Genomic DNA, 16,982 nt, shown 5'->3' with positions numbered 1-16,982 from the left:
ATTACAGTGAAAGCATTTGACACCTCCTAAAAACTAGATTAAATTGCATTACTGTAACACCATATAGAACACAATATCAAAAGACTGAAAAAACACACACACACTAGAACTACATGGCAGTGCACTGCACAGTTCAATGTTTTAGATAATGTACAAAATTTAGAATGAAGTATAAAAATCACTGACTTTCTATAGGTTTCCTAAAATCATGCATATTTCAAAAAGTATTTGGACTAGAAATTTGAATTTCAAAAGACAATAAATGAAAGTGGTATAAATTCAGCCTCACTTATTAAAGGACCTCGTTACACAGAGCTTCAGGCTTGTGTTCTACAAACTGCCTAAAGTCTATGTTGACCCATTTTTAGAAATATCTCTGAAATCAAACACACACATGAGGTGTTATTCTTATAGATCACATGGAAGAAATATCAGTATGCTTACACATAAACCATGGCATAACTTATGATGTACATATAAAAGACTGTGTGCACGTGGCTTGCTTATACAGTACCATCAATCAGCTGGAGGGGCAAATAAAAGAGCATTAAGCTTCTAGTGGGACATTCTTACTCTTCTCATCAAACAAAAGTGTGTCACTGCTTTTTGACTGACTGAGGATGTCATTATAACCAAAGCACTGCTTTCTTCCAGAGGTCAGGTTGTTCCTTGGTGGAGAAACAGCTGAACTGGTGAGACTGACAGCAGTGAAGGACAGGCTGCTGTGTTCATGTGGCCTCGTGTTTCCAGCTGGGAAAAAGTCCCACAGAAACAGGAGGACATACGAAAGAACTATGTTTTGGTGCCTCTTGCAGGGCAGCTGGAGAACTAACGAGGCTGGCTTTTGTTATTCTCCCTCTCCAGGCGGAGGCGCTGTGGGACAAGCAAAGTGAAGCTCGGTTCTGAAGGTTTGCAAGAGTTTCTCTTTGTATTTGTGAGAGAAATGAGCGGCTAAAGCAGCAGTGACGGAGCTATTGTGGCAGTAAAATAATAAGGGAGGGAGGGTGTGTGTGTGTGTGTGTGTGTGTGTGTGTGTGTGTGTGTGTTGGTGGCGTGAGGCTCGCTGCCAGGCTGAAAATAAAGTTAAGTGTGTTTTCGGTGTGGCTGTGTATTTGTTAGGAGCAGAGAGCTACTAAAAGACTGAGTCCCGCTGTATTGCTCAGGCTGCACTACAGCGTCTATTCACAGGCGCGATCCCACTACTGAGCGGCACGGGGGCTTTGACCTGCTCCGTTTCCGACCTGGGCCGGTGCACCCCTCCTTAGGCGACCTGGTGGTCCCGGGCTCCCCCAGGAGCACCATATCGATACCGAGCTTAGTGCGGACACCCGATCGGCATAGTCCGCTGCAGCTCAGAACTCCTGAGCTCAAACGATCCGCCAGCCTCAGCCTCCCGGTAGCTTGGATTACAGGCGCGCGCCACCGCACCCGGCGAGGAGCGTCTCTGCTCATAGGGCTTTTGACTTTTACAGATGTGATGTCACCACAAGGCGCGCTTCAGCGGCATCTAGCGGTGAAAATTAAAGTTGAACTCTTGGTCAACATTTGAGCAGTTTTCTAAAGGCTGTTCTTGAGGATAAATCCCTCAAATCTGTTGTTGTTTTTTCAGCTGACTGTAAATGATTGAATTTACATTTCTGTTTGATCTGTTTGCTTATTTCCCTGAGCATAATGTTTGTTGTAGATTAACACTGCATGTAAAACACAGCCTCTGTCCCCTGAAAAGAATGGACCTCCAATATCTTTGCAGGAATTAAGACAGCTTTGATTTTAAATTGACCATAATGCATCTGTCATATTACTGATAGGTTCTGAAAAGATTTTTTTTCCCTCAAACCATAGAGAAGCATGTAATTATTTTAAATTAGGTGGAGGTGGAGCTGTTATGAATGTTTTTGATTTGGAGGAACATCTCACACCAGAAAACACAATCTGCAGTAGAGGCACCTACCCCCACCCCCCCTTATGTTTACTCCTATTCCCTTTTTTTTTCTCTCTCTCTCTCTCTCTCTCTCTCTCTCTCTCTCTCTCTTTCTCTTTCATCCTAATTTATCTATTATCCGTGTCAGTGCTGATTTTGTTGCTGTTGCAGAGCTGAGTTTGTTATTTATGAATTGTTGTCTTTTTATTCATTTATCTATACAAAAAATGTAGTGTTTTTGAAAGGAACCGCTGTTTGGAGTGGTGAACGTGTGATCAGTTGCATTAAAGTAATAAAAAATAATTTAACATTGGTTATTGGTTCTTGGTCCAACAGTTAAACTTTAGTTTTCACCGCCAGAGGTCGCCGGAGCGCCTTGTCGTGACGTCACGTCTGTAAAAGTCAAAAGCCCTATGAGCAGAGACGCTCCTCGCCGGGTGCGGTGGCGCGCGCCTGTAATCCAAGCTACCGGGAGGCTGAGGCTGGCGGATCGTTTGAGCTCAGGAGTTCTGAGCTGCAGCGGACTATGCCGATCGGGTGTCCGCACTAAGCTCGGTATCGATATGGTGCTCCTGGGGGAGCCCGGGACCACCAGGTCGCCTAAGGAGGGGTGCACCGGCCCAGGTCGGAAACGGAGCAGGTCAAAGCCCCCGTGCCGCTCAGTAGTGGGATCGCGCCTGTGAATAGACGCTGTAGTGCAGCCTGAGTAATACAGCGGGACCCAGTCTTTTAGTAGCTCTCTGCTCCTGACAAACACACAGCCATGCCGCAAACACACAAACTTACCTTTATTTTCAGCCTGGCAGCGAGCCTCACGCCACCAAAACACGCACATACACACACTGCCCGTAAACAACTTACACACACACACGGTACGCCTTATTACTTTTCTGTCACAATAGCTCCGTCACTGCTGCTTTAGCCGCTCATTTCTCTCACAAATACAAAGAGAAACTCTTGCAAACCTTCAGAACCGAGCTTCACTTTGCTTGTCCCAGAGCGCCTCCGCCTGGAGGAGAGGGGGAATAACAAAAGCCAGCCTCGTTAGTTCTCCAGCTGCCCTGCAGGAGGCGCCAAAACATAGTTCTTTCGTATGTCCTCCTGTTTCTGTGGGACTTTTTCCCAGCTGGAAACACGAGGCCACATGAACACAGCAGCCTGTCCTTCACTGCTGTCAGTCTCACCAGTTCAGCTGTTTCTCCACCAAGGAACAACCTGACCTCTGGAAGAAAGCAGTGCTTTTGGTTATAATGACATCCTCAGTCAGTCAAAAAGCAGTGACACACTTTTGTTTGATGAGAAGGGTAAGAATGTCCCACTAGAAGCTTAATGCTCTTTTATTTGCCCCTCCAGCTGATTGATGGTACTGTATAAACAAGCCATGTGCACACCATCTTTTATATGAGCATCATAAGCATGACTTTTTATACTACATACTAAATTTTATACATTATCTGCCATGTAGTTCTAGTTTGATTTTTTCAGTCTTTTGATATTGTGTTCTATATGATGTTACAGTAATGCAATTTTATGATCTAGTTTTTAGGTGTCAAATGCTTTCGGCATAATTCAGCAAAGAAACTACCTTTGTAGTTCAAAGAACAAAGAACTACTTTTGTGGTTCACACAGAGGGGATATCTCTAGTGCTAATTTAAACAAGTTTGCTGTGTTTTTGAACCAGCTCAGTGCAGGTTGAGCAGTACTGGGAACTGGATGTTGTGTTTCAGTGAGTCAGTTTAAACTTTCACAAAGATTCTTGGTGTTCTTGGACAGTTGTATATTGTCTGTGGTAATTGATCACAGTTGAGACGCTTCATATTCCATCGTACTTTGCTGTCAAGACCATAAGATTTAATAGTCAAAAAATGATTCAGTACACATAAGATATTTAGAAAAATATTTATTTGCCATCTGAACAAATAACAGGTCAAAACCCCTTGTTTAACATGAAAAAAAGTTAATACTTCATAGGAACATCATTGTATATAAATATACCTTTGGCATTCATAAACTCTAGCTGCAAAAAAAAAAAACTGAAACATGATCAATATTTTTAACCAAGTAATTATTTCTTATAGATACAGTTCAATAAGCCATCCAGTGGCTTGTCAAGTCATCCACAGGCTGACTGACAACACAGACACAGAACCAGCCATGACAACGAAATACTTTCCCTTTTTAGATTCTGTAACACTCCCCACTTTTAGATCCCCTCCACCATCATCCACCGCTGGAATCATGCAGACAAAGGAACATGACGGACTTCATGTCGCTTTATGGATCAGATCATATGGATAATAGAGAGTTCAGATCTGATTTTGATGTGTGAAGTGACACTGGAACGCAGAAGTTAAAACCTGTTAAACACAGTGTGTATGTGTGTGTAGTATTTCAGTTGATCATGATGCACATGGACGCCAGTTTCCTAGTGAGGGGCTCTTTGTCTGTAAGATTCACTGGATCCCGAAGCTGTTATATCCCATAATCGACAGTGCATTTGCATTAAGTACATTCTTCAGGTTTCCATGGTGCCCACTTTGTCCTGTGTAGTTACCTGAGAGTGTATGCATTGTTTGTGCCTATGGCTTATTATTTGCGTCAGCCTTGCTTAATGTACAGTCAAGGTTCACCGGGCTTATAGAACTGATTCATAAATTCCTATACTTAATCTAGTCTGATACTGTACATCACATTAAGTTCATATCCACAGTAATTTTGCTCTTTTCTCACTGCTTAAAGGGACAGTTCACCCATTAAAAAAAAGAAGAGTATTACTTCACTTCCCCGTGAAACATGTATGATAGAGGGCAGCTAAGGGCAAGCTAAGAAGCTAGTGACAACGGAGCTAACCTAACGTTGCTGCTTCATTGAGGAAAACAGACCATAGCAAACTCAAGCAGCCTACTTCTGTCTCTGTGGTGGCTGCTGCTTCTCTGGCATGGAGTGACACAGGAAGTGCAGAAGTTTCTGGAACTTTCTGGATGTTCATAACAAGAAAAATACAGTTATAAATAGTAATTTATGTAAAAGTATTGTCCATGTGCTGTCGGTAATCAAACACACATTTTCGTTTCGGACGGTAACACCTGTAAAGTGGTGTTATAGTTTTTTTGAGTGGATTAATGTGGTTATTTTTAAGAATATTAGCTGGGGGGGAAGGAGGCTTGCAGTCAGCATTTGGAGCATCCAGTCAGTATCCAGCACTCAGTAACAATGAGAGGAAGATAGCACAACCAGTGTCCCACACAATAGCTAGGGGGGGAATGAAATAATATTAGTAAAAAAAAAAATAAAAAATCAAAAAATCAAAATGGGTGAACTATCCCTTTAATAAAAATCTCCTATACAATCTCAGTGTGTCTTGGACAAAGTTAACACTGTATAAAAACATTCCCATTGTGGGGACATTTAGTAAAAAACACTAAAACTGACGTCCTACCAACTTACACTGCCATAAATTTTCATTTCGTCATTTTTCGTGCTAAGCTGCTAATGGGAGCCCAGGCAGAGGGAAGGATCAGGTTTACAAGCGAGGAGTAGTTATTTCTTCTCCATTTGTAACTGCAGACACTAGTTTGAGTAGCTGACTGCATAGCTTATGAAAGGCACAGAAGAACAATACCTTACCATACTCTATCTGCCGATTAGTCAACAAGAGCTGCTGGTATGTGTGTAAGGTTGCATAGATAAAAGCATATTACATTTTTTATAATTCATCCCTCTCCAGACCCTTTTTGCAAGTCCTAATGTGTCTTTAAATAGTTCTCTTATATACAACATTTGTAAGACAGTGCAGTTACTGGACAGGCTAGTCATGCTGTGCTGCAGTTTGCTCTAAGCACACCACCAAACCAAAATCGACAGTACAACTTGTCATTAAAAAAAACATGCAAACTATACTTCAGTCAGGATAAAATTGTCAATTTAAACACAATACTTACGTTATAAAATTACAGTCTGAAAAAAGAAAGCACGCAGCACATTCACCCATCATAGCAAATATACAAATGTGTTACAGTTGTCATGGCTGGTTCTCATTCAGTTCAGCTCCTTCTGTTGTAGGAGACAAGCTCTCAGCCTGAATCCATGAAATATTAAAGAACACATAACTGTAATAAATTAATTTTCTCTACTGTTCCTGTTTTACTCTCTGCATATAGGGGCAGTATTCCTTTTGAGGTGAAGGAGAACACCTACACTCTTGAATAGAGGTGCAATGTGAGGCATCAAAAATGTATTATAAGCATCATGGAAGCGAATGTGCACTGTTCTTAAATGAAAATCCCAACAGAAATTTACATGCATTACAATACATTGTAACGTGCATTATAACACATTATAAATCTGGTAATGATCTATAGATAATTAGCTTTAGTCATACTGTGTCTGATTTGTGATGGTTTTATAATGTGCTTCAAGTGTACTTGTGATGTCACATGAGCAACAATTCAGTTTAAGTTCTGCCCATAAGAGAACAGGGAGATCAAAGCTTTAGAACTGAAAAAAATATCATATATAAGTGTGACCATACATGCAAAGTGCAGGACTAGCACAGGAGAAAAGGATATTTACTGAAGGCCAGAATAAGCCTTGCATGAACTTCAGCAGGCTCCTACATGTTTCATTTCCTTCTTTTTTTTTTTTTTTTCTTTTTTCTTTTTTTGGTATTTCTGAAGGTTGTTTTTTGGTTTTTTAAAACAATTTTTTGGTTTTTTAAACCGATGTTATGGTAGTTTCTTTGCTAAATTATTTAAAATGCAATTTTCATGTACTTTTTAGAATATAATTATCTGATCATTTTCTTCTTTATGGAGGCCCGTTAAGGACCCCTGAGGGTACCTAGACCTCCTGATGAAGCTGCATGCTGTACTTGCATTAAATCCATAGTCCTGGGCTTTGAGTGTGTGCTCACGACTACATGTATAGGTGAAGTTTTTTTTTTTTTTTTTTATAGCTTTGATGATCCTCTTGCACTCTCCAGCACCCCTTTACTTTTACTATATGATGTGCCTGAAGCCTTGTCCCTTTTTTAGAATAGGGAAATGTTCACTGACAATCTCACTTCATAAACTCATCTTACTCTGTTCTTTGTATTTGTTAGTTATTCTATTGGTTTCCCCAAATTATCTTAAAGCAAAATTATACTTGGGTAGAGAGTTGGATTGTGTAGTTGCCCGGATGTAATATGACTGCACAGTGGTGGTGAAATATCCTCAACTGCTCTGTGCTCCTCTGGGCTGCTAATCCACAATTCTGTGTTTCTATCTTTTCATTCACTTCCATAGCAAAACAGCTCCCAAATTAACCTATAGCACATAAATGAACATGAAGGGGACTATGCTAATATGAAAAACAACACATGCTGGTACCCTTGTTTTTTTACTTGTTAAAGTGCTATTAGGTCGCCTCTTTCTGGTGCAAGGTTACTATGTGGAAGTTACCTGCAGAGGCTGTGTGACAGATCTCCTTTCCAATTAAAATAGGAAAAAAAGAAGGAAGGATACATTTCCTCAAAAAATGGGTACTGGGACTTGTTGCTTTTTTATATTTGCATAATCCGCTTTGTTTGCTTTTGTTTCTGTGGTAAGAATGTTATTTTGGGAACTGTTTTGCCGCACTACTGAAGTGAATGGAGAGACACAAACAGAGCATTCTGGATTAGCAGCCCAGGGGAGCACGGAGAAGCTATGTGGACTCATATAGCATCCAGGTAACTATACAACCCAGCACTCTATCAAAGTTCATGTTTGTTCACTGTTGAGGCATTAGAGCTCTGATGCATTTAAAAAAAAAGTCTCGGGTCCCTCATCTTTGCCTGTCTCATATTTAGTGGTAATGAAGCTCAGGAGCTCTGCTTACTCTCCACAGAAATACTGAAACCCAGTTCAATAAATTACACACAAATTATGACATGACCATAGAAATAAATTATAGTTGTCTAAAATGGGAACAACTCCTGACCAGTTCTTTTGGTTTGACAGACACCTGAATATAACCTGAAGGGTCAGGATTGAATAAATTATCTGCTAATTATCAGTGACTCTTAAAAACCCTGGTAAACAGCACAACTGTACAGTTAATATTGCTTAGTGAGATATTTAAAAAATATTACCGATGCTTAAAAGTTTTACTTCCTTTTTTTTACCACGTTTAAATCTGTAACATCTGAAACTGCCCACAAGTTTTACATTATATTTTACACTAGCTCCTTCATACACCTAGGGAACTGAAACATGGAATTATGGAAGGAGATGTTTGGTCGGCTACTTTGAGGGTGGAACTGCTGCTCAGGAGAGGTTGACCTGCAACCTGCTGAATGAAGCAATGACTTCTGATTTCTGAAAAGTAGAATATGCTCCGGTCTGATCTGAGTTTGAATATATGAACATATGAACACATGCCAACAGACCAGCTGCGTTCAGTCTGCTTAGCCAGTCGGATAGCCAAAAAAAGATGTGAAAACATGCTGGGCAAATGCCTAATTTATTTCCACAAATAATGTAAACTTATTATGTATGTTTGGTTTGTGATACTCATAGCAGCTGATAATGTGATAACTGACAGGTAATATAAGAAGTTATAAAAATGTCAAGTTAAAAATCAAGTTAAACTTGTCAATGCAATAGGTCACCAGATAATGCAATATCATGATTATGCTGATAATGTAATAATTTAAAAAGTTATATCCCTTATGATGATTTAATGATCTTAGTATAATGCAATTTTATATTACCATTACCATGAAAAACATCTACTACAAACTAATACAGTAGTATTCATTGTATTTTTAAATTTTTGCATTCTCTGACAGTTATCAGTTGCAACAAGGCATCAAACCTCAAGACACATCTGTATAAGATGGTATAGGTGCTGATGTAGCCAGACAGAACTAAAACTACACCAGCACTCTATTTACAATAATGTGGAAATAAATCTGTATCTCCATCAAAAGAATTTCTTTCACACAGATTAGTTGATAGATGTTGCCAAACATGAGTGTCTGTCACATCGGATCAGATCGGAGCATAAACCAAATGGGATAACGATCTTAGAGAGGTTGAATTAGCGATCATTTGTGACGGCTTCATAAACAAAGCTGGATGTAATGAGGACACAGACATTAGTTTTAGATGCCGGCAGCTGATTGAATCAGCTGTCACTTCAAGAGGCACTTTGACCTAGCAGCAGTTGAGTTGTTTCCCTACTGGCCAGTGGGTTTGGGAGGGAGGACATACTTGTGTGTGTTTTGGTACATAAAAACATACACAGTCCCTTTTTGTAAGAGCAGACGAACCATGACCGTCAAAGAGCTCATTTCCGACACAATGGAAGCCTCACTGATCACTTCCTCTCAGCTGCGACATACAAAGAGAAGAAGACTTCAGCTTCACGTAAACTTGATTCACAGCTTGGTCTTACATTCAGAAATCTGGAGACAGTGCATCTCCCCGAAATATAGAATGGTATTAAAATAAAAAGACTCTCTGTACCTAACTGTTAAGAAATCCCTTATAAAACAGTTTTTTCAGGTTATCGGTTAAATTTGGAGGCCTCAAAAGTGAGGGGGCCTAATGGAGAGAGGGTGAGGAAGAGATGGACATGAGAAAAATCCAGCATTAGAGCAGTGGCGTCAATGCTGGAGGGTGATGGGCGTCACTGGGTGACACAGTTGTCGCCCATATCCTGAGCATAGCGGTCTGAGATGTTTTTCCTCAACTCATCAATGTCTCGCCTCAGCTGGCCAACCTCCAGCAGCTTGGCTCTCAGCTCGTCCTCCACCACCACCACCCTGTTGTCGTTCTCCTCTCCAGAAACACTCATTGCTAGGAGGGAAAGGATTAAGGGAAAGTAAATAGCGAGCCACTCCATTCCACAATAAAACTTGCCAATATTGCCAGTATTCAAAGCTTTGCAGTGTCTAATATTCAAAAAAGAAATTGTGAGTGTAATCCACATACATTTGATGCCCAGCAGCAGGGCCAGGTTGGGTTCTTTGCCTTGTGCCCTCTGGGCCAGGATGCTGCAAAGAGCCTGGAGGTCCAGCAGACACAGGGACATCTCCTTTAGTAGACAGCCAGCCTCTGGCAACTCCACATGGGATACTGGACACCCCAATACCTCTTTGTCCACCTGCTGCTGGTTTTTAGTAGGAGACACAGAGGAAGGCATTTTTCATGAAGGCAACTGAACAGTTCGCCTATCGTCCATCTGGTATCTGTATCTCCATTCAAGGCTTTATTAGTTGTGGTACATGCAAGGACAAATAAACTCAAACAGGTCATACTACGATTCAGTCCAGATAAATAGCTGTTACTGGACACACAATACGTTAAAGATAAGGTGCTGTTCCAAGATAATCAAGATCAATTCTAAAACAGGCTAGACTGATACCTCTTGGAAGGTTCTGGACAGGGTAGCTAGGTCATCCTCCTTTTCCAGCAGATGAGACTGTAGCTGTTGAGAAAGGCCTCTCTCCTTGTGCAGCCTGCTCTCGGTGGCCTATGACAGCAAAAGCAGGCAATGGTTAAACCTGATTTATTTATAACAGGAAGTTTAATAGTTATCACATGCTTGTGGGCAGAAGAATTGAGGGCCTTATCCAGCAGTGAGGATGACATCCATTGTCCACTGCACGTCACACATTCTCATATGTAATTAAATTAAATAATTTCGGACAGGGGCTGGGAGACATGACCAAATCAAATATCATAATGTCTTTGACCGAAAACGTCAATATCGATACTGTGATGGATGACTACTGGTGCTTTCATTACGCATTTAAACACAAAAGATTTCTGATCTCTGATTTCTGATAATAACAATCATTAGTAATGGGGATAGATAATGGAACAACAAGAAGAGTCTTCTAAGTCTACTAAATCTCTTTAAGACCAGAAAAAGACAACACTTATGGTTATGGCATAGCTCGATATTACAGTATCCAAAATTGCATTTGATATCAAGCATCATATCATGATACTGATATAAAATTGACATCATTTCCAGCCAGGCGTAATGCTCAGGAGACCTGCTCAACTATTAGCTAATTATCTCCGAGACTCACTTGGTTTGAACCTTTGAAGTTTTCAGCCCAAACTGCAGTCAAATATGAACAATGACAAATCATAAACATCCTATACAAACTCACTGCTTAAACAATTATGCTGTGTTCAAGACGTTAAGGGAACTGAAAGTCCCATGATGTTTTGTGTGAGGTTGTCTTAAAGAGTGGATTTGATTACTACCGTCAGCTCCTGGGTTAGTCTCTCGATCTGCTTCTTCTGTTGCTCAATCAGCTGGTGGAGAGCAGAGAAGACATGTTAGTGGCAATGCTGTGTGTATGTGTGTGTGTGTGTGTGTGTGTGTGTGTGTGTGTGTGCATATGTGTTTATGTAGCTTAGTACCTTGCTGCTGTGGTCTTGCTGCTCTAGTAGCTGAGTGTTTTCCACCTCTAGCTGCTTCAGGTCCAGCATGGGCAGCCTCACTCCGTCTTCTAAACACTGCTGCACCTTCTGCTGCAGGCTTTACCACGAGAGAGAGATAATAAAAATAAATAAATAAATAAAATATACAAAATAGCAGAAAATAACCAACATATATATATATATATGTATATGTGTGTGTATATATATATATATATATATATATATATATGCATAAAAAAATTACCAATTACCAAAATTATTAGTGAATTACCAGAAAATTAGCAGAAATATACCTGATAATATACACAATATATTTTGAAAAAAATAACAATAAAACTAAATATATTTTTTAATTATTGTAAAGAAAATTTGTGAAAAATGGGTTAAATTTTGTTAACCATTTTGTTGTCCTTTCCAAATGACAGCCTATCTACAGACTCCTCCAGCTTTGCAATGTGGAAATAAACAGAGCCACCATCATAACTAACCATGGACATAATTTCATACTGAAGCTAACAGTAAGTAGTTATGAAGGCAGTTCATCATGTACCTGTTCACTGTTGCTACCAGCTCTTTCTCCTTTTTGGCCTGGGTTTCAATCAGGTCCTCTTTCTCCTTCATAAGCGCACAACTTTCTTCGAGGCTCTTTTCCAGCCGAGACACAGTCTCCTCTAGATTCTTGGATTTCTGTTGTACCTCCTCCAACTGAACACACACACACACACACACACACACACACACACACACACACACACACACGTTAACAGTATGGCAACAAAGAATACCAGACTCAGAAACAGAATGGCAATTCAGCTATTCTACTTCTCCATAGATTTGTAACACCTAAATATGAGTGTGTGCGCGCGCGCGCGCGCGTGTGTGTGTGTGTGTGTGTGTGCGTGTGTGCGTGTGTGTGCACGCGCATGTGTGTATGTGTGAGTGTGTGTATGTGTGTACCTGCTGGGCCTGAGCCTGCACCTCATCCAGCGTTGGCAAGTCAGCCAGGTATTTTTCCAGTGTTTCAATGCGTTGCTGTTTCTCTCGGTTTTGCTCGCTCTCTCGCTGGCACTTCTTCTTGAGACTACTGATGTAGCGGTCCCTTGTCTTCATCTGAGGACAAAAAAGACCCCATTAATAGTCACCTTTCAGAATGTCATGATGTTGAATATAATGAGCTGTTGTTTTCCTACCAAGTATGCCCTGTGTTGATGGAACTGAATTGAAATCAATGCTAGAGGAGATGCTAAATCAAGAAGATGTTTCTGTAGACATTTTCAAACTCATATGGAAAACCTACATATTCTCACTGTCTTTTGAGCAACACTAGTCCTATGTAGTTTAGTATCATCAAAGGCTTTGCTAAATGTTTATAATCAAAATGTCTTTGTTGCATTCACTAATATTGAACTGGAGTGAAAAATGGAGATTCAAAACAGACATTTTATTGATACTGAACAGACATGGATTTAGAAGTGGGTAGAGGTTGGCACTGTCCACCCAAATTTTAGCTTTGCCCACCCCAAGGGTATCACCTGACCAATTTACTGCAGTACCTGCCCCAGTAAAAAGCTAATGTGACCCAGTAAAACAGAGAGACTGGTGTCTACTGTCTCATCTGAATTATTGTAAGACAGAAAAAAGCTGTCTTATTCCCTCTTTGGTATATTACAGCCTATATTACATTTGTGTCCTGCAGCTGTTTGTAGGATCATGGGTGTCAGTTTTTTCACATTCTTTGGAAAATGGATTGAGATCTCAAGCTGTATTGACTCGCTGTACCTTCTCCTCCAGTTTCCTTATGTCCTCAGTGTATTTCTGTGTGTTCTGCTTGAGGAAGTCGTTAAGATGGAGGACTTCCAGCTCAGCCGCTGCCAGTTTCCTGCCCAGCTCCTCGTTGTCACAGCACAGCCGATCAGATGGCTGCCCAGGCGCACCTCCCGCCACCAAATCCTATATGTTAATAAGATTTTGCTTTAATTTTGGCAGCAGTTTAAATAATTACTATGCATGTTATCAGTCTGTCTGTGAAGGCAGACAAACTGATGAACAATATCACTCATATGCTCAAGGTACCTTAGTTTTGAGGATGTAAGGGTCGTCACAGTGTCCCTTCTGACTCTGAAGGACCTGCTGCGCTCTGAGCTCGTTCTCTCTGATCCGGGCATGGAGCTGCAGGATCTGCTGCTTTTGTCTGGAAAACAAAAAACATTGTTGGCTGCAATCACTCTGTAGTCATCTGCAAATGCCATGCTGCAAAATGTGAGGTTTACAGAATGATAGTGTGTCCTATACACCCATCTAAAACAGAAGGAATAGAGTTCTTGGTAGAATGTCCAATTGGTAAACTGCGCTACAATGAGAACATAGTTATCGGATAGTCATCAGTCACAATCAGAAATCAGATTGCAATTGCATCTCAGTGTGGACACTGAAGACACATAAACACCATGTGTAAATGTAATCCATCATAAACATATCCAGGTACAATCTGGATACAAGATGCATGTTAATACCAGGTGTAAAGGAGGCCTTTGATTTCATTTCATTCCACTGACTGGATTTAATTTAGGCCAAAACTTGCCCACACTGTCCTCCCTCCACTCCTGCCCTGGTAACTGCATGTGTGTGTGCATGTGTGTGTGTGTTTGTCTGCAAGCAGCACCTGTCTATCTCCAGTTCTCTCTGTCTCAGCAGCCCCTCCTTAATCTTCACCAGAGTGTTGACAGGGAGGGAGGTCCCCGACAGCATCTGTAAGAACACACAGACATCCACATGCACACACACACAAATGTACAAAGATTAGCGCAGCCACACACATGCTTAAAAATATGCTTACCACTAACATACTGACAACTGCACCATGTAGCTCTATTTGATAAGGCCTCACCTGCCTAGTCTAATAGATATTTTAGAGGTAACACCATGTGCAAAATAGTTTAACACTACTACAGATGCAGCAAATGCCCATAGCATCACATTCAGCCAAATCAGCCCCTGCAGACATGGAAACTTTTGTATGTGTGCATTGATTCAATGTTACACAGCAAAAGCTGAAAAATTATTTGTGGAACAGTTATTTGCAATTATGTAAATGTCTGAACACTTAAATATTTTGTTTTTGAAACTATCAAACACCAAGCCTGGAACTAAATAATGAATAAATGTAATTGTAGGTAAATGTAATACAGGTAAGGAGACAAGAAAATGAATGCCTGCACTAACATTTATGAGGGCCACCTGGAACAGCCTGTATCAGGTGAAAACAAGTTTTCACAGTGTAAATGCAAAGATGTAATTTGGAGTAGGATAACTTAAGACAATATCCTGCAACACCCAGTGTGCACTGTGAACCTCCTCCTGTGACTCACACAGATTGTTCCTCAACACTGATCAAGTGAAAATGTTTTATGTCATTTCCTTTTGGGCATCATAGGTGATTGCAATCAATGGTAAATGATTAAAAAAAAAGTTACAGGGAAAAGTTTGTAGTTTTTAAAGAGTGGCAGCACAGTGATTACTCCAATTCCCACACTTACTCCTGGCTCTATATGAAATTAATGACGAATGGTCACTTACAACAATAAAGCAGCTGCTGTCTGTGTATTGTTACACAGAAAGTTTGCAGAAACGAGGCTGCTCTGCCTCCAGTCTGACCTGGCCAAATATGACACTCCAAAAAAACATTCTAAAAGTAGTTTTCATTCATCTGCTTCACATGATATTCATATATTCCATTGTTGTTTCAGACTTGTTTGCTGCCATAACTCATGAGCAAAACAAATATGGTATAGTACACCCCTCTTTCTATGGCTCTGCATGTGTGCTCTGGTTCTTCAAAATTTTAGGATTACCTCTGGGATTACCTGTTTAGTTGGTCTTTGTTGTTTTAATTATGATCCTGTAACTGTTGTGTGTTTCCTTCTCTTGTCATGGCTTTCAGAACCAAACTGTGACAAATTGAATCATTTACAAAAAACAGAATCTGTGATTATCAACAGAGCTAAGCACAGCTTAGAGAAGCTAAGAAAAAAATCATCTTGGGCCTGTAGATGTTTTGTTAGTAACTAAGGCTTCTGGCTCACAGAACAACCAGAGCTCAAGCAGCCAGCCCTCAGACAGCCGTCTTTCCACTGGCATGCCAGTGTGAGCTAGGGCTATCTTCGAGGCAGGTGGTGCTAATGGCCCACAGCCTCAATCCACGAAAACAAATAGCATATGTGTTTCCACTCTTGTACTGATCTCCCCACCATCTTGCCCTTTAACCTGCCCATCACATGCCGCTTCAGTGTAAATGCACGTGAGTGGGAAGTAGGAAGTGAGTGGTTAAAGCCTGCATACCCAGCCCCAACTAACTACTGCTGAATGCAACAGGTTTTTCTTCCTTCCTTTGAGTGTTGTGTGCTTTAACTGCCTTGTACTGAGACATCAGTTTTTTCAGTTTTTAACAGACCCGTCTCATGGTGTGTCAGATCCCAGCTGCCAGCTCTCTCACTGTAAATCACGTCTTCATTTCACACCGTTGATTTGACAGACATCATCCTCTGCCCAGATAATGAGCAGAGCCCCAATGTCCCTGTTTGACCAGGACTGTTGGTTGTTCTTCATTTTTCTTTTATTATTTTCCTGCTACAAAAGTGAGGTGCTGCACTGACATCTGTACTTAGCTGCACTCTCTCCCTGCCCAAAGCTAGGTAAGCTCTTAACCCCGCCTCAGACCTCAGTTAGCCCAGTCTGGCCCATAGGTATTCAGTGGGCTGTTAGCACCTGAAAACTGGCCCCAACAGTCCCACCAAGGCATGATCAAAGACCGGAAATGACAACGGAAACGCAAGCATTAGCATACCCGCGTTTGGCACGACAGTGGAAAGCTCAGTGCTTAGGCCTCAAAGCAGCTTTTCTGGCAAACCTCCAGGCTTGCCTATCTATCTGCTATTTGCTTTCTATATAAAAATGTGTAGGTGCCAGGTGGCTCACCAGCTAAGAGCGTGTATCATGTGTTATGGCTGAGTCCTGATCGCAGTGTCCTGGGTTTGAATCTGACCTCAGGCTTTTTGCTGCGTGTCATCCCCTTTCTCTCCCCTACCTTTACCGTCTCCCTCTACTGTGACTGTCAAATAAGGCAGAAAGACCAAAACAACAATCTTAAAAAAAAATGCATTCAGCCTGATTGTACAAGGCATGTGTGTCACCAGTAGTTATAGGAAAAGATCAACAGAAACACATGCTTTGTACGCCTTGTAAAAACTTGGTAAACTGGTAGAACCGTAATAATTCTGCATGCAAATAATCTCACAGCAATTTGATGCAATTTCCAGTACTAGAATTGTGCAGAAGAACAACTAATTAATTAGGGCTGGTGGGGGGAAATAGCTAAACTCTTACAGCTATAAGACAGAAATAAACTTGCTGAGCTTGGATCATTAAATATGTATCACTGCTGCAGTGCTGCTAAGCTGACTAGCAAGCATTTTAAATTCTCTCTCTCCTCCCTCTCTCCTACTCTATACACTCAGTGATTGCACTTAACCTTGTTAAAGTATATGAATGAAAGACAGATGACATGGGAATCGTGTTTGTTTTCCTGTCATTAGATCTTTAAATAGAACATGTACAGCATTTGGACATGAATTTCAAA

At 40.8% G+C, this 16,982-nt stretch overlaps 1 protein-coding gene across 2 annotated transcripts in view; it reads right to left on the bottom strand.

The window, feature by feature from the left end:
* Positions 1–8,189: 8,189 nt before the first annotated feature.
* Positions 8,190–16,982, bottom strand: part of cep85l (centrosomal protein 85L) — a 32,672-nt gene continuing 23,879 nt past the window's right edge. The window contains exons 4-13 of one of the 2 annotated variants that reach the window (XM_030046891.1): positions 14,010–14,095; positions 13,421–13,538; positions 13,127–13,297; positions 12,305–12,457; positions 11,898–12,052; positions 11,327–11,444; positions 11,168–11,218; positions 10,314–10,421; positions 9,881–10,058; positions 8,190–9,745 (exon numbers count right to left, since the gene is read on the bottom strand). In XM_030046891.1, the coding sequence (XP_029902751.1) occupies positions 9,576–9,745; positions 9,881–10,058; positions 10,314–10,421; positions 11,168–11,218; positions 11,327–11,444; positions 11,898–12,052; positions 12,305–12,457; positions 13,127–13,297; positions 13,421–13,538; positions 14,010–14,095 (1,308 nt within the window). In that variant the 3' untranslated portion in view covers positions 8,190–9,575. The remainder of the gene's footprint in view (positions 9,746–9,880; positions 10,059–10,313; positions 10,422–11,167; positions 11,219–11,326; positions 11,445–11,897; positions 12,053–12,304; positions 12,458–13,126; positions 13,298–13,420; positions 13,539–14,009; positions 14,096–16,982) is intronic. The other variant, XM_030046893.1, reaches the window with a different exon arrangement.

The sequence above is a fragment of the Myripristis murdjan genome, chromosome 24 (genome assembly GCF_902150065.1).
Source record: "Myripristis murdjan chromosome 24, fMyrMur1.1, whole genome shotgun sequence".
Lineage (NCBI taxonomy): Eukaryota > Metazoa > Chordata > Actinopteri > Holocentriformes > Holocentridae > Myripristis > Myripristis murdjan.
The sequence above is the reverse complement of the archived record's forward strand: the minus strand, read 5'-3'. Positions and strand labels throughout refer to the sequence as shown.